The sequence below is a fragment of the Euprymna scolopes genome, chromosome 24 (genome assembly GCF_053919585.1).
Source record: "Euprymna scolopes isolate OS-2025 chromosome 24, ASM5391958v1, whole genome shotgun sequence".
NCBI classification, from domain to species: Eukaryota; Metazoa; Mollusca; class Cephalopoda; order Sepiida; family Sepiolidae; genus Euprymna; species Euprymna scolopes.
The window spans coordinates 15,452,153-15,471,117 of NC_136505.1; the positions used below are offsets into that span (position 1 = coordinate 15,452,153).

At 35.6% G+C, this 18,965-nt stretch overlaps 1 protein-coding gene across 1 annotated transcript in view; it reads right to left on the bottom strand.

Annotated features, from left to right (window-relative positions):
- LOC145246604 (cytochrome P450 27C1-like) overlaps nucleotides 1–18,965 on the bottom strand; it is a 171,852-nt gene that overhangs the window by 32,812 nt on the left and 120,075 nt on the right. Inside the window, exon 2 of the mRNA XM_080108266.1 lies at nucleotides 4,727–4,917. Within this exon, the coding sequence (XP_079964392.1) occupies nucleotides 4,727–4,917 (191 nt within the window). The remainder of the gene's footprint in view (nucleotides 1–4,726; nucleotides 4,918–18,965) is intronic.

An 18,965-nucleotide genomic window follows, 5' to 3' on the forward strand; every position in this document is an offset into this window, starting at 1 on the left:
AGACCCGCAGTTCTGGGGAAGAAACTATTGGAGTAAAAGGCTTTCTTGCACCTAGGGATCTCTACTGTAAAGGGATGAGACTTAGTAGCTTGTCGGGTTTGTCGGGGGTAGTTACGTCGGGGAGGTACAAGTGTTTGCAGTTCGTCAGAGCATTCACCATTAAAGTATTTGTAGAACAGGAAGAGGGATGCAACATCTCGTCGATGGGACAGAGGTTGAAGCCTAGATGACAGTTCAGGACCTATCAGGTTGACGACTCTTTTTTGAACCCTGTCCAGGAGCGAGAGACAAGCAGCAGATGCACCAGCCCATATGTGACAACAGTACTCCATACATGGGCGAATGGTTGCCTTATAGAGGTATAGGATACTGGCAGGCGTAAGTAGTTTTCTAGCACGGTAGTTTTATTATATTATTTCGATTATCGATACTTATCGAAGACATTCCGATACAAAACCTATCTAAGAACTCTGCCAGAAACATAAAGTACTTTCGTGTGAAATTTTCTAAAAATCAGATCAACCGTTTTTAGTCTATAGGAACGAACTCACAGACAGACAAAGTTCCTTTTATATAATAGTAGAGGTCGGGATAAAGATAAAGATTATAAATTTAAGATGTTTAATTCCATCTTTCGAGAATCATATGCAATATTCATTTTAAGGAGATTTACAAAAGTTTACAAAAATCAAAAACTAGATTAATAATTAACACTTTTTTAAGTACAACATTTTCTCCATTGACAAATATCAAACACATCCAATGTATTTTATTTCTACAAGCTAACTTTAAATTTATCTCATATTAACGCGTCAAAAACATAACCAGTGATATATGCCATTCACTTTATGATAAAACCCAAACGAGTAATATATATATATATATATATATATATATATATATATATATACATATATAGTAAGTTATAAAATATATATGGCAATTAAGCTACACAGAATATTCCGCGTTCATCAGGCTTATGCGAGGATTTTGTGGTTGTCTCGCGTTTTTATATACGCACCTTCTATTGTGTTTTTTGTTAGCCAATCAGCTTTCTAGTTTTCCCCGCACTCTTATATATAAAAACGCGAGATAACCATAAAATCCTCGCATAAGCCTGACGAATCCTTACGTGGATGAAACGCGGAATATTTATTTTTTTTTATTACATTTTCACCCCAAACAAGGCGCATTGCCACTTTGGTGTAGGGGTCTACTATAAGGGGCAGCAACTACTGGGGCAATATGTTGGGATTTGGGCAGCAAGATGTCGGTTCACGTTGCACTTGAACTGCTGCATGTCAGCACAGCTAGGGAAGCAGGAGCCTGAGATAGAAATCCAGAGTCTAGCGGTTCTGGGGAAGAAACTACTGGAATAGAAAGATCTTTTACATCTAGGGATCTCTACTGTGTGGGTGTGGGATTTAGCTGCCTGTCGGGTTTGTCCAGGGTGTCTACTTCGTGGGGGCACAAGTGTCTGCAGTTCGTCAGAGCATTCACCATTAAAATACTTGTAGAACAGGCAGAGGGATGCAACGTTTCGTCGATGGGACAGAGGCTGAAGCTTAGATGCCAGTTCAGGACCTATCAGATTGGATACTCTTTTTTGAACCTTGTTTATGAGCGAGAGACTAGCAGCAGATGCACCAGCCCAAATGTGACAACAATACTCCATATATGGGCGAATGGTGGCCTTATAGAGGTACAGGATACTTTCAGGTGTCAGTAGTTTTCTAGCACGGTAGAGAGAGCCTACCTTTTTCGCAGCGGCCCTGGCAATGTTTTCAATATAATTGTTCCAACTCATGTTTCCTGTGAACGTTAGGCCAAGCAGTTTGAAAGATGTACTCTCAGACAGGGAGTCACTGGCCATTGCTATTGGTGGCAGAGAAGGTTTCTTGTAATTATTGAAGGAAACCAGTTTAGTCTAGGTAGCATTGAATGTGAGCATCCATTTATGCCCCCATTCCACTACAGATTGGAGGTCATCCTCTAGTGTTTTTGCCATTTCTTTAGATATGTGTTCATTTGTTTTCCTGTCATGCGTGTTATAGAGTGTAGTGTCATCAGCATATATACCCATCTCAGAGGCAGTTTTGTCGGGGAGGTCATTAATAAATATTAGGAACAATAGAGGTCCAAGGATAGACCCCTGAGGCACTCCCGCATTTATATCACACTGTTTAGATGTACGACCGTCGAGGATAACCTGGATTTTTCTCTTATCTAAGAAGGATTTAATAATGTTAAGTATTCTACCAGTGATATGGTATGATTTAATTTTCCTGAGGAGACCCTTGTGCTATACCCTGTTAAAAGCCTTAGATATATCTAGAGCTATCGCTCTACCCTCCACCGCTTTGTCCAGTGAATGGTATATACGTTCAGAGATTACAGTGAGGATGTCAGCTGTGGAACGGGTATATCTAAATCCATATTGTTTGTCAGTCAGAAGTTTAGCATCTGTAAGGTGCCGGACTAGAGCATGGTTAATTATGGTCTCAAATATTTTGGCGAAAAGTGCGAGGAGGCTAATGGGGCGATAATTTGATGGGTCAGTTCTTTCGCCAGAATTTTTGAATATTGGTATCACAGAAGCAGTTTTCCAACAGCCCAGAAAGCATGATTCATTAAGGTATTTGTTGTAGAGTTTGGAGAGAACTGGAGCTACTTCGGCTGAGCACTTTTTTAATAGCACAAATGGGATGAGATCAGGTCCACATGCTTTTGAAGTGTCAAAGTTTTTTATGATATCGTGTACCTGGGCAGGGGTGAATTTTAGATTGTCTGTGTAGCTTAATTGACATATATATTTTATAACTTACTACCTAGCTCTCCCTACGTATTGAACACTGTTGAAGTAAATACTCAAAGTTTACGCATAAATTTATACTTTCGTATATTAATTCATGTGATTAAATTAAGTAATCATATATATATATATATATGTATATATAAGTATAATTATTACTACATGTGTAGTAATAATATGTAAGTTATATGTAAGTTAACTACTTACGGTAGTAATAACAAATAAATAAGTAACACAAGGTTTTACATCTACATAGCTCAATAGTGAAACACTAGAGCTGCAAATATTTAATAAAGTACCATGTTAAAAGGGACAGACACTGATACAGTTACTCATTTTCAAAAGATTAGTTTGTTTATCAGTAACAACTTGCGTACAATTGTTTCCATCACAATGTTGGCACACAATTATATAATAGTTCATTTATTATAGTTTTGCACAACAGGGTATCTCTTCAACGTAAAGCAAAAACCAATTATTAAAAAAAAACGTTTTCCATCCTATGAGCAGGATTCTGTTATTAACACGGTCAGTATTCATTATTTATACAACATATGCGTAAAGTGGCATACATGCTTTATAAAGATTTTATCATAAAATAATATTTCGTTCCGCAATTGTACAAACAGCAGACATTTGTTGTTTTGTTTTTAAAGTGCAAAAAAAAAAAAAAAAAGGGAAAAACAAGGCTGGCTGTTTTGCCTTTAGTCCTCACATTTCATGAACCATGTTTCTAACAAAAAGGGGGAAATTATTGTCTTCTGTGTCAGAATATATCCATCTAAATCGTATTGTTAGTTTTCTTTTTATCGTGAAATAGAATATTTTAACCCTTTACATCAAATGCTTCACGCCCTGTCTGCGTTATATAGGTAGCGGTGGTTGTATATATACGTATGTGTGTCTTGTATGCTATACGCGTCTGAATATCGTCTAGTGGTATAAAATATTCTTCTAATGAATGTGTGCATGCAGTGCATGTATATAAAATGTTCGTTGTGTGTGCGGCTCACAAATACACATAGTTAACAAATGTGACACATTAAATTTTACAGAAAGTTTTTTTACAATGTGTCTGCTTATCTTAGACCGAAGAAACTACATACCTTCTTATTGGTCCAAACTTCTAAAAAATTGCCATAACAGCAAGTTATATTTTACATAAGTTTTATTCATCTTATGAATTCCCTTGTCGGAGTTTGGCACGCTGAGTTTCTTTCTACATGATATGCTAATCATACATAATCAGCAAAGCAGACTAAATCACGTGTCGTTCACGTAGGCTAAAATATGTTTACTTCTATCCAAATTCCACTACTCCGAAAATTACTAAATAATCGACTTTGTTTATTTAATGTTTGCTTAAATTCTTGACTAAACCTTCCAAGCCGAAAATACACATTTTCCAATTGGTTTATTTTTTAATAATAATAATAATAATAATAATAATAATAATAATAATAATAATAATAATAATAATAATCGACCAGGTTACCTGACGTTATCCGATCAATATCTAACATCTGGACCGATTTATATAAAAAATCTACAAGTAAAAACGTTTTGCACTTATGATTTGGTTTATAAGCTACTACTCTATTGTAAAAGGAAGATTTCTATTTAGTTTAAAGAGGAAATGGTTATCAATTGTAAGGATGCCTACAAGGTAAATCTATTGCGAAGCAAAGGTTGCACAGTCTACAACCGCAGTCCTCCACAGTCGATCTTCTTTGAGTTCAGTGGCAAGGAAATACCCTACAAAGATACATTTGTGATTCATTCCAATTAGGTATGCCATCAGGCCAACTACTGTTGAAAGAGGAAGAATAAAAGACTAAGAGAGAGAGAGAGAGAGAGAGAGAGAGAGAGAGAGAGAGAGAGAGAGAGAGAGAGAGAGAGAGAGAATGCACTTACGCTGTCATCAGGCCAGTCTCTTTCTTTCTGAGTTCGTTATATAAAACCCAACTTTGATAGGGTGGTCGGTTCGGATGCTTCCCTTCCATCCGCATAAATTCTTCAACAAGGCTCGGATCAGCCAAGCAGACATTAGTGTGCGGTCCAAAATCCAGCTTAAACATACGACCATATTTCTTGTGAAACTTTAACTGGAAACAAAACAAGAAAATAGAAAAAGTTTACATAGTTTACTTGAGGCTTGAAGCATTGTTTATATATATATATATATATATATATATATATATATATATATATATATATATAAATTCAAACTTTAACAGTTTTAAAACCAAAACAACAAAAAAAAAATATTTATTTATTAAAATACATTTGATATTTCGAATTATAACAAATTCTTCATCAGAAAATATAGATGTTTTTTACACGTCGCATGGCGGTGATAATCCCTGGGGCGTTTTTAGATGTTGTTGAAGTCTTGAATGTTCATTACAGTTTGAGCGTCGGTTAATGTATGTGTCATATAATATAGGAATTCACTGTTTTATAAGCACTGTTGAGATATGGAATGCAACAGGCCGCCCGGCATTGCCCGGTCGTAAGATACGCTTAAATAGGATATTTTATTAATGCAGATTTCGTATTTATTATTATATTAGATTGGACCAATATAAAGTAATGATTAAAAAAAAAATCGGAACTAAAACGTTTACTTTACAATTTAGTTTTTCCTTTGACGTTAATGCCTGAGCTATGAACACACGTTTGCTGCAAGGCTAAAAATTAAAACATGAACCAATAGTTATTACGTCACGCATGCATATTCGTAATGCCGTCGTTCGACCTTCACTCGGCAAATTCCATTTTTTTAAGTTTCACACTTTGCACCGATTTTCCCCGGTGTAAAACCCAAATATAAAGTTTCGCATGGGTTCGAATACCGGATGGATGAAATTTCATGTCTGTAGACCAAAACCTGACAGAGGAGTCTTGTAAGTAAAAGTTTTTAAACAAATATATATACGCATTCATGAATATGTATACAAAGCGGTTTGTGTTTACGATAATCTGTTTTACGCAAATATTACGGAAGTATAAATCATATAGAATGTTTGCATGAATATAATTACACGTAATAGTTAACTAAAGGTGATCATCCTATACAAATTAGCTAGATCTTTTGCAGATGAATGTAAATCCACGACCCAAATATAACAAAGTTGTATTTTTAAAAACAAATGGAAAAAAAAGTTTTTAGTATGAATATTATTACACACAAAAACAAATTTATAGGAGTATATATATATATATATATATATATATATATATATATATATATATATATATATATATGTGTGTGTGTGTGTGTGTGTGTGTGTGTGTGTGAGAGAGAGAGAGAGAGAGAGAGAGATTTGAAGTCTTTACAATAATCTTTTTGTCGAACTCTGTCAGAAGAGTACTCAAAATACCATGCGAATTATTTAGGATTTGTCCCTACTCATTGCTTACGGAACGAGAGCATGTTATGTGTTATCATTTAGAGCATTGTCAGGGCCGCTGCGATGAAGTTGAGCTCTCTCTACCGTGCTACAAAGTTACCTACACCTAAAAGTATCCTGTACTTCTACAAGGCCACAATTCCTTCATATATGGAGTATTGTTACCACAAATGGATCAAATAAAGGGTTCCGTTCGAAATTCCCTGCGGATTCCCGTGTTTGACAGAAAGATTCCCGCGTTCGTCAAGATAGAAAGAAAACCAACTTATGAGTATGAGAAGGTTGGAGGCTACATCAATCGTAATGTTAAAATAACACTAAACACGATAATCGTAGTCCAGAGAATGTGAACAATACGAAATTATTCTTTGTCATCGTTTTTACATTATTATTATCTGCTGTGCGTTTATCAACAAATATTTCGGACATTTTTTTTCGTGGCAAAATGCAAATAATTTATGCTCATAAGTTGGTTTTCTTTCTCCAGCTATATCGGGGTGGGGGTCATCGCTGATCTCGATGCAACGATACGCCCTGTTAAACATACTAATTAACTCGATGCATTTGGAAAACTATATTTTCACGCATGTTTCGTTTTATTTTGGATTCTTCAGATCACTGTTTTCATCTTGGATGTTATTTTCACAACGTTTCGGTCGATGTAACCTCCATCCTTCTCCAAGTGTATTTTGTCGATCTCGGGTATCTTCCTGTCGAACTCGAGAATCAGCACAAAATTCAATCATATAATTTAATCCACGAGGGTAGCATTTTCTTGTTCTGCCAGCCATGACAAGGTAGATATCTTAAGTAATTCACAATTGTGTTTTGAATGTCGCTCGCACTGAGGATTGAATCTTCAATCTTCGGAAGTGTGTAGCTTATAACTGAATATTTACAAAGTAATTAGGGACATGTATATATTAAAAAAAAAAAAAAAACTATTTGATTTCAAAAACTTTTTTATTACTTGGTAATATTTATCACGTGCTGCTACGAAATTGTTTTTACAAAAAATGTGAGATCATTCTGACAATATTTCACGTTCTTAGATCTGTTAAACGCACGATCGTGTGCAACCACACACACACACATACACACACAGAGGCACATATACGTACACGAGCAAAAGTTATTAAATAACAAAATGGCAAGAAACTTTAGTTTTTCGTGTAAGTTAAAATTGGCATTAATGGCTTCAATCTCTCGTTTCTTTCCCTGCCCGTTTTTCTTCGACTGAGTAAACCTTTTATCCTAATAGATACGGACAGAAAGGCCGAAACGTTCGCTAACAGAAAGTGGCTTTCCTTCACTTGTCTTGTTCCTTTATCGTCACGCTAAAATTACATCCGAGTTATAGGGGTATGCTTTATAGTTGGCAAAAGTTGAAGAAAATACGATTACGTTTTCTTTTTTGGTGTTTTTTGTTTTGTTTTTTAATAGTAATACGAGCAAAAATGAAACGCATTTAAAATCCATTTTTTTAAGTATTTCCCGCAGGCTTATACGGAACGAATAGGCATAAGACCCCCCCCCCCTAAAAAAAAGAACAGAGTAAATATTAAAAACACTAAGGTCAGCATTTTTCAACATTTCCGCTTGATCGTACTACACTCATCCTTCGTGATAAACGTGGTTTTAGGTTGCTAATGATTAATAATGATGCTGATTGAATTGATGAATTGATAATCCAAGTTCGATCACAGTTGACCTTATTCTTTTAACTAACGCAAACAGAATTTGGATTAGTATTTAATTTCTTTCCCACGGGAACAATATCTGACACAAGGTCGTTTTTAACTTGAGGGAAATCAAACAGCTCCCCCAGAAGGGGCACCCTGGAAGTAGGTAAAAATAAAGATTGCCTTAGTATAGAAGGATTTTCCCTACATTGACTAACGACAAATAAACAGATCAGAACAGGTATTACACTCAGATCTCAGCCCGAAGACTAGATTGGAGTTTTAATTTGTCTGTTTTTATTTATTCATTTATTTATTTTTTACAGCAAATGATCATTTTTTAATTTTAATTCTTCGGATTACTCTTCTTGTCTTGTGAGTTATTTTCACAACGTTTCGATCGATTTAATCCCCGCCCCCCTTCAGGTGTGTCTTGTCGTATTTGGGAATCTTTCTGTCGAACTCTAGAATCTGCACGGAACTTCGAACGGAACCTTTTTATTGAATACACGGGGATAACGTGCCGTCGTTCCATTAACTTTTACTAGGTAGAAATTCGAAGTAATTCGCAATTGTATTTCTTCAGTCGCCCACGAATCTTCAGCCCCCAGAAGAGTGTAATTTTACCAAGTACTTTATCTACTACGTCACGGGGTCTTGTTGATTAAATAAAGGGATCCGTTCCAAATTCGATAAAAAAGATTCCGGAGTTCGACAAGATACACTTGAAGAAGATCGGAGGTTATATCGACCGAAACGTTGTGAAAATAACAATCACAATTAGAACAGTAGTCTGCAGAAGTAAAATAGGAACTCATCAACTTCCGATTTTCGGATTTTGTGATCATACCCATATTTCTTTTATTTTCTTTTAAAGTTGAGGAGTTCCTTTTCTTCTGATGAATTAGGTCGGAATAAATTAAAAAATTGACATAATAACATGAATGATTCTGTACTACGAAACAGGTGCTGTCAAGGATTGTACATTTTAACATTTTGGAAGAAATAAACAGAAAGATAAACAACATCTTGAAATTTGGAATATAGACTTTTGTCATTTGTTTGTATAAAATCAGATCATACGGTATCACTGGACGAAGACTTAACCTAATTAAATGCTTCTTGAATAAGAAAAGAATCCAGGTTGTCCTTGAGGGTCGTACATCCAAACAATATGATATAAATGCGGGTGTACCTCACGGGGTTATCCTTGGACCTTTATTAATACTAATATTCATAAATGACCTTTCTGATAAAATTGTCTTTGAGATGGGTATATTTGCTGATGACACCACGCACTAGAACAGGCACGAGGAAAAAATGAATGAACACATATCCAAAGAAATAGCAGAAACACTAGAGGAAGACCTCTAATCTGTAGTGGAATGGAGACATAAATGGATGGTTACATTCAATGCTGCAAAGACTAAACTTGTTTCCTTCAATAATTACAATAAACCTTCTCAACTACTAATAGCTATGGCTAAAGATACATTGTATGAAAGTAATTATTCTTTGGCTTAACGTTCACAGGGAACCTGAAGAAATAACAAGCAAAATGCAAGTATAGACATATTATAGATTGGCTAGTTTGAAAACTTTGTAAATTGAATTCAATTGAAGATATAGGTATTGACGTCAAAGAATGACAAAATCGAATCAATGAAATTGGTGGATAATAAAATGTAGGTAAAAGTAAACGTAATGCTTATGTGAATAAATTGTAAATAGATCAGCGTCTAAAAAAAACGTTAGAAAGTTTAATTAAATAATAAAGAATAGGCATTTTTTCACAAAATCTGACAAGTAGAAAAAATAGAGTAAATACCAAAATTCTTTTATGTTTATATTTGTGTGCTTGCATATTACTATTTTAAGCTTCTGGGTTTGACCTTTACTCCTGATCTGAAATGGAACACGTACATCAAATCAGGGACGCTGGGAAAATGGTGGGATCCTTCTACCGCTCCAGAAGATATCTCACTACTGATGCAATTCTCTATCTGTATAAAAGCCAACTACGTTCAAGGATGGAGTACTGCTGCCACATCTGGGCAGGAGCCGCTAAAAACAGCCTATCCTGCCTTGACAGAGTACAAAATAGATTTCGTGGTTTGGTGGGGATGCCCTTTTCTCTTCCCTGCAGCCTCTCTCCCACAGAAGAGACGTTGCGAGCCTGTCTTTGTTTTATCGTTATTTCGATGGCAAGTGCTCATCTGAGCTCCAATCTCTCATCCCCCCTCGCCAATCTTTCATGAGAAACACCCGTCTGGCTGAAACTACTGTTAATAATTTTCCCCACTCTTTATCTCTGCCTAAATCCAAACGTACATTTCATGAGCAGAGCTTCTTTCTCAGAAGTGCACGATTGTGGAACTCTCTTTCGTACGCCTGTTTCCCACCTGACTACAACTTGGATGTCTTCAAATCCAACATAAACAAATTCCTGACAAACCGCCCCCTTAAGTAAGATACTCTATCAAATCTCCAATAATAATGATTACTACAATACTATCTCATTGATTACTGTACACGCAATAACCCATATCCCTGAGTGGCCTCCGGGCCATGATAAGTGGTGACTCCCATGTAAATATATATATATATATATATATATATATATATATATAAACACACACACACACACACACACACACACACACACACACACACACACACACACATATATATATATATATATATATATATATATATATATATATTCTTAAGTAATAATATGCAAACACACAAATATTCTCGATGTTCTCGACGTAAACCAAACGAAGTAGTCCAACGGGTTCAAGTCTGGGGAGGAGAGGAATCAGTGAGAGAAGGGTAAAAAATCGTAGCCCTCTTTCTGAAGCCAAGCCTGGGTCTCTTTGGACTTGTGGGTCGATGCCGAATCCTGCTGTTACACCCAGGGTCTTCCACCTGATTGAACCAGGGGATCACCACACTCTTCAGCACACCCAGGTGCAGTTTGGTGTTGACTTTCAAGCTGACTTCGAAGATGAGAGGTGGCATGATATGACCCTCACTTAAAAACACACCAAAGACATTAACCGTGGCCGGAAACTTTTTTTTACATCACCCTGGGCACGTCCCTGTTATTTGTGACAATCCAGCGATGCATTTTGAGGGTGCTGGCGATGGTCCAGTCGTCATAACTTGGCTCGGTAGACAACATGAGCGGCACATTTCCGATCTCGCTCGTTGAACAATGCGTAACTTCAGACATGATAGAAGGCTTCTATCGTTCTTGGGATTTGTACACAACGGCAAAAAGAAACAAAAAAAAAAAGAAGAAAACAACAACAGAAAACCGGTTTTCATCAAAGGAAAATGGAATCATGTCGTCTTTTCTAGGGCGGCAATTTTATTGTCCCAACCTGCACAGTACGTCAGCTGGATAAAATTTGTTTTATTTTAATTTTTTGTTTTACAAGGAAATCACCACTTATCAAGGCTCAAATGCCATTGAGGATAAAGGTTAATGCGTATACGGCGAGGGAAATTGGATAGAAACTGACTATTTAAGGGGGCGGTTTAACAAGAATTTGTTTACATTGAACTTGAAGACGACAATGTTGTAGTCAGCCGGAAAGCAGGTTAGCGAAATGGGCGTTTATTAAGCGATAACAGAATAACCGTTAAAAGATATCTGCTAATCAAACGTAAATCTTGTCCCCATACAAAGACTCCAAACATTTGATCTCTTCACCGGCCATAGTCAGTTTGACTAGCTGACATGTAAACTTAATGACCTCAAACGCGGAATTGTAATTATAAAACTGAACACAAAGATCAAGATGATACCTTGGTGTTCTATATTATAACTTGATCCGAACTAAAGGTGAAAAGTTGACATTGTTCATTTCTATGTTATCAGTTTTCTTGGTGATAATCTAACGAATAACGAAGCTAGCCTACATTTGGTGTTCTTATTTGATTCTAGATAATATTCCAAAGATTACTATAGTGTGTGTTACAGATTATCATAAAAATATCGGTACTGCCGGTTTCTAATCCGAAACAAAGGGGACAAATATCTGGTCGTCTATGTCGCATTTTCTTCAGCCTTTATTTATATCTGACTCTCCCGAAATTGCGCCTCGCATGTTAAATACAGAGACAGATATAAACGGAGACTGAAGAGAGCCCGATATGGGCGACAAAATATTAGTCCCATTTTCTTTGGATTAGAAACCGACGGTACCGATGCTTTTATGATTATCTGTAACACACACACACACACACACACACACACACACACACGCACACACACACACACACACACACATATATATATATTGCAATCATGAAAAGAAGACTTTTATTATTCATAATTAAAAGTAAAATACGGAAAACATGTTCTAAAAAACAGGGCGAAGAAGAGGAAAGAAAAGTAAAGACCGGTTTCGCCTTCGCTTTTTCAAAGCGATACCGAAAGTTTTAAAATGGAAAAATAAAAAATTTGTACATTATTAAAATAAAGTTACGTTGCATTCTAAAAAAAAAAAGCAGGGAAACGATAAAAATAAAACAATCTATCTATATATCTATAAAAGTGAACGTGTCTGTCCGTCTGTCTGTCTGTCTGTGTACATTTCCCTACGCAATAACTCTGTCAATTTTTAGTCTATAGACTCGAAATTTGAAATACCGGGTACTGAGATTTGGGAAAATCGATGTGACGGGTGTCAGCCAGAAATTTGGCTGTTAAGGGGTCAAATTTCAACGATTTGACCTTTAAGAACTCTACCAAACTCCTCCGACAATTTTGGGTCTAGACACTTGAAATTTTAGATATAGGTTCCTTGAACCTGGATCTAACTTAATAAAGTGATTTGAGCCCGAAACTATAAATGTTAAGGGGTCATAATAGGGGTCAAATTTAAAAAAAAATTGACTTTTTTTTGTTTTGCTAAGCGTTCACCTCAAAACACCCGGGCAAAGCCGGGCTGAAATGCTAGTGTTATGATATTTTCGAAAATCATATAGGTAAAGCACGCTCAAACCTAAGAGACATCCTCTCTGTTTACAGAGAGAAAGCCTCCTCAGCCGAACGTGAATATCTCCAATATCTTTAGATGAAATGTTGCGTGCGCACGACTCAGGATTGAAAATGAGTTCGCGCTGAAGTTCGCTGCACATGACATGTTTTTAATAGGATAGTCAGTTATTGAAAACCCGTATGTTTTTGCAAGTACGTCCGTTGCTCGGTATGTCCCATTTCTGATGTTGCTAAGTACGTGCTGTTGGATTCTGCCATCCAATCTCAATTTTGTTCGACCCACGTGGTTAGGGTATCTGTAATCATTTTAAATTCCTTATCCAACTTTGATTTTGAAAAAAATCATTTGCACGATGTGTTAGGGTCTAAATTAAATTGATCTTACGTTTTCTTGGACACAATGAATCCCAGCGTGTATACAGTCCCGTAAATGTAGATTTGCGGTATGTTGATGTAAGGTAACTAAATGGTGTTTTTGTTACTAATACACCAAGTAAAGCTATTTTGAGAAGTTTATTACCACATAAGCAAAAAGGCCGGCATATGAAATTAACAGTATGTTCTTTGATATCATAGGGGCGCGTTCGAAATGGATGTTTCTGTTTAAAGCACAATTCATCCATGATACTTGAAATTTTCATTTAAAGCTATTATCACCGCACAAGTAGAAAGGCCAGGCATACAAAATATACAGTAGGTTCTTTGCCATGACATGGTCGCGTTCGAAATGAATGTTTCTGTTTAGAGCACAATTAAAACAATATACTTGACTTTTGCATTTCCAAATTTAATTCAATGCGTTAGATATAAATAGTTTTAAAAAATAAACAGTAGGTTCTCTACAGAGCAATGTAGACTACAGTGTATTGTGGACGAAGTCACTGCGGGGAGGTCTGTGAATCTTCATCCTGATACCCCGCGATGGGTCCCCAACTAGAGCAGACAATCAATCGATTTGATTGAAAAATGGGTGTTTTCACCGAATTCGATGACAATAAAAATATGAAAGTATGAAACATTCGTTGATCATCATTCAATCCCGGACAACATTAGGTCTCTCTACTAGTATGATTATAAATGACCGCCATTTTGATTGGACTTTATTCTTAGTTTTAATGCATAGTGTATACGATCTAGTACGAAAGCAGTAACACAATAAATAAAAACACAATCCATTTAGAACTCTCTGAAGGTCACTGATTCGCGGCATACAACCTGTGCTCATGCCTTACATAGTCTTCATTAAACATGGCCCTAAATAGTTACGTCTTACGTACATCCAAGTGGTAATATGCCTTGTTTGAAAAAAAAAGAAGAAAAAAAAAGAAATATATTCCCAGGGATTTCTTTTTATATATATATATATATATATATATATATATATATATATATATATATATATATATATATATATATATATATATATATATATATATATATATAAAGATTTAATGGTAAATGCTACGATGAACTACAAGCCCTTGTACCTCCTCGACGTAAATACTCACGACAAACCCGACAAGAAGCAAAATCCCACCTCTACACAGTAGAAACCACTAGATGTAAGAAACACTTATATTCTAATAGTTTATTCTCTAGGACCGATAGATTTTGGAATTCCCTTCCGGGTTCCTGCTTCATTGACTGTACTGTCATGCAGAATTTCAAATGTAATGTAAACAAACATTTTGCTGCTCAACTCCCTACATAGTATCCCTGCAAAGTATGTCTCAGATAGTAGGCTCCTATATCAAAGTGGCACTCTACCTTGTTTGGTGTGAAAATGCAATAATAATTTAAAAAAAAATCAGGCGAAATTTTGAAGTTCTGAAAGGATATAAAACACTCTAAGGAAATAATTGTTTTGAATTGACAATGCAAATTCTTTGCTAGACTTCTGTTTCAATACAAGAAATATATTTAGAAATGAGGGGATTTAAATAATGAACCAGTTTTCTTTCCTTTCTTTAAGGGGGGAAAAATGTTGGTAATTTTACAATTCGATTCTTTTAGATTTGACCAGCGTCGGGAGGAAGCGGCTTTGCCCGGGCGTAAAATACGCTTAAATATGATATTTTAATTTGTCCAGATTGTGTATATATTATTATAGAGTCATGACTTAAAAAGTAAAAAAAATATGTGGATGCTATCAGCTACAATCGAAATCGAAACTAGCATTCAAAGCTGGTGACGTTACCACTTTGCCAATGTGACACACATACGAACTAATTAAAAATTAAAAAAAAAACTAAGATGAATGTACAAAATGTATAACGATTTTATTCAATTTTGACTCATTTTGGGCTTCTTAAAAACTATTTTAACCAGCTAAAGACCCATAAAAGAACTACCCGTAAAAAGTCCAAGCAATTGAGGCCCCTAGCGCCGCTCTGCGACTTTTAGTTTAGGAAATAGAGGTTGAAAATATGAAGACAGACAGACATATAGCCTTTTATATATTAGATGAATATACAAATCGAGCAGGAGGAGGAGGAGGAGGACGACGGCGAATTAAAAGCCAGTGTTACATCTTACACATATATACATAACATATAAAGCTATTCTGAAAAAAAAAAAATTCAAACGCAAACCGAAATGGTTAATTTGAAAACATTAGAAAATCAAATAATGTTATGAAATATGTTTTTATTTTTCTTGCTATATTTTTCCATTTCTCATTTCTACATTTATGGAGGTGTTTTTTTTTTTACCAGAGAGCCTTTGTCCTTTCGTGGTTTTATCTTAACAACTGCACGTGCTCACCAGTTGTGGTTTATATTAGTAACATGGTTAAGTGGCCACGGTTGGCATGTGCCTGTTGCACACAGCAGTGAACTATGAAATTTTAGGCAGTTGAGGAAGTGCAACACTTTGATCTGAGAAGGAGGAAGAGGTGGAAACCAAACAATTGATGTTGTTTTTTTGTCTGATTAGTAAGATGTAAGATGAGGTTTGTGTTTTGGCAAATGACGAATGCAATTTGATATTTTTTTTTTCAGAGGGAGGGACCATTTTCAGCTTTTACTACAACAAATAATTCTTGAGATTTTTTTTTTTTTTTTTTTTTTTTTTTTTTTTACAAAGGCATCACCTCATTATCAAGGCCCAGAGGCCACTCAAGGATAAGGGTTAAAGAGTGTACAGTAGAAGTTGGTCAATATAGTAATCATTAGTAATGAAAATAATGAGATTACTGAATAGTAAACAAAATCCCACCTCTTTACTGCAGAAGTATCTGTTAGACTTTGAAATTCCCTCCCTGTCACCTGCTTCCTTGACTCTACTGACATGTAGAAGTTTAAATGTAATATAAACCGACATCTCGCTCATTTCCTTATATAATCTATAAACATGATTAAAATTATAATCTCTTACGTCGACAAGTTATATTTTAGAGTTTTTCTTTTATCTAGATTAGTAATCGAACGATTCCAATAGTTTTCCGTTTCCGATACAATTAGCAATGCTGTTCTAAATTCCCGATCCTGATACAATTACTGATTTCAATTCTTCTTATATTTATAAATATTGAGTTTTTTAATTTTTAGGTATCCGAATTACCGTTAAAAACACGTAATATATGCGTACATGTTCGCAAGTATAAAAGACATTTGTGAGGTGGTCTATAGATTTTAGTTTTACTCATAATTTATAATCAATAAATATTCTTTATTTAATTATTAATACAAGCCATGAAAAATGAAGTTCTAAGCAAGCAATAAAAAAAATCAATAAAAAGAATCATTTTTGCATTGGAAAATAAATACAAATTTTTCCAATTCTGATACCTAAAAAAGTTCTAATTCTTTCGATTCCCGATTCCGATTAATCGTGCTAATACTAATCTAAACAAGTTACACAAACTTAAATTTACTCTACTATTTAAATCAGATGTTCTCAACCGGGAGTCATGTGGACCCTAACGGCCTCTGAAACATTTCTGAAACGTCAACACGTAAAATATAACAAATTGAGGGTCCACAATGATATTTTAGTGTTCTATGAATAAAACTAACTCATAATGGTTTTTTTTTTTATTATTAAAATTTATTTTCTACTGTAATTTTGGTTTGACTTGAAAAAAGTTGAAATAGACATTCTAACGAATTTGAATGTATTTTCTAGATTGAAAAAAATCAAAAAAATCCGTAAAATTGCGTTGAAAGCAATAAAAAAAGTGGTAGGAACTGGTTTTAAATCTGCGCCTCAGACAGTCGGTTCTTTTCCTATTATATTGTTTGTGTGACCTTTGCTTTCATATCCTATGACTAATAGTTATGAGGGGTCCACCAAAAACCAAAAGAAAAAAAGAAGGAAAAAGGGGTCCATGGGTAAGAAAGGTTGAGAACTACTGATTTAAATTAATGCTGGATGGAGGACATATTGATTAATGATAAGGGTATTAAGAATAGTGCAGCAGCAGGCCCAACAGAACTCGAACCCAGAATCCAAAGATCATGATGCCGCACATGTAACTCTGACGCCACAGCACTTTCACGTAGTATAACAACCGGATATTTGTAAGATTAGTTCAGTAAATATTGCTTAGATTAATATTTTGCTAAACTTAAGCGTGACGAACTAACAGGACAGACGAACTATTTTAAATGTACTGTAAAAAAACATCTCGTTGCCTAACTCCTTACTGTTCCCTGTAGGCACGATTCTCTGCTCTATCGCTATTTTCACGGCAAGTGCTCGACTGAAATCCAATCTATGGTTCACCCATGCCAAACTTTCACAAAAATACTCGACTAGCTACAACCACTATATATGATTTCCAGCACTCTCTATCTGTATCTAAATCTAAGCAGATTCCATGAACAAAGTTTCTTTCTCCAGAACTGTTTGCCTTTGGAACACTGTTCCGCTGGCATGATTCCCTATTGAATACAATATGGTATCCTTCAAATCTAATGTAAACAATTTCCTGTTAAGCCGTTCTCACAAATAACCAAATTCTATCGAGTTTACACTATAAGTAATTACTACATCACCACCTTACATTCATGGACCCTTATCCTCGAGTGGCCTTCTAGTCTTGATAAGTGGTGACTCCCAATTAAAAAAATATAATGTCCCCTTACTTTCAACTGGAAATATGGAAAATTTTTCTCATCATTTTGTTCTAGCTGAAGATGGGGCATCCTATGAGATGACAGACATTCACCCGCTATCTCATAATTCTAACCGAAAGATCTTTTTAAGATGCTTATCGCCTCTCAAAGTGCAATTGTCTGTATCTCTCTTGTACTTTGTTCATCGGGTATATTTGCTAGGTGGTTTTTGACATTCTTTTCTAATGAGTTTTTTAATTACCGGAATGATGGAGATCTTCTTAAGATTTCAGTTTCTTTTCATGTCGTAGATAAAACCTTTGTATTTTCGAAGCCTGTGTGTGACGTCACGTGTTGCCCAAACGATAGCGTGCTAACCTAAGTGGCAGTGATAGCTTGCTATTTTATGACGTCATTCGATGCTTAGCGATAGTTTTATCGTGTAACGATCACAGCGTAATAATTGTCTGCGATATCTCTCCACCGTAAGCGATAGAGGCAAGGGAGGCAAGGGTGTCTAGGATCCTGTCACCTTATCCTATGCGCTAGTGTGAAGATACGCAGAACTTCACGGATTATATGAAAAGACACAGGTTTTATTACCGTAAGGAGCACTTAACACAGGCTGATTCTTAATCGCCTACTTACACACGCATTTAATATACCCATTTCCTAAGTGCTCCATAAATCAGATCCAGTGCCTCAGTTGGAGCTGTCCTATATAAATCATCGGTAGTGACACCATTAGTGTTTATAACTACAAACAAATAAAATATATGGGGGGGGGGACTTTCGTTGCGAACACTGGGTATATCTTTTTGTTGAATGCCTTTGCTGTTCCTAAAGATATCTCAACATTCCTTAGATCGTCATCCTTTCCTTTTTTTTGTCTTTTTTTTTCTCTTCTTTTCTACGCTGACAATGTTGACGCCGCGATAGAGGACAATAACAACCTCTCTCCCACAAGACCGTTCAATGAGGTCGTAA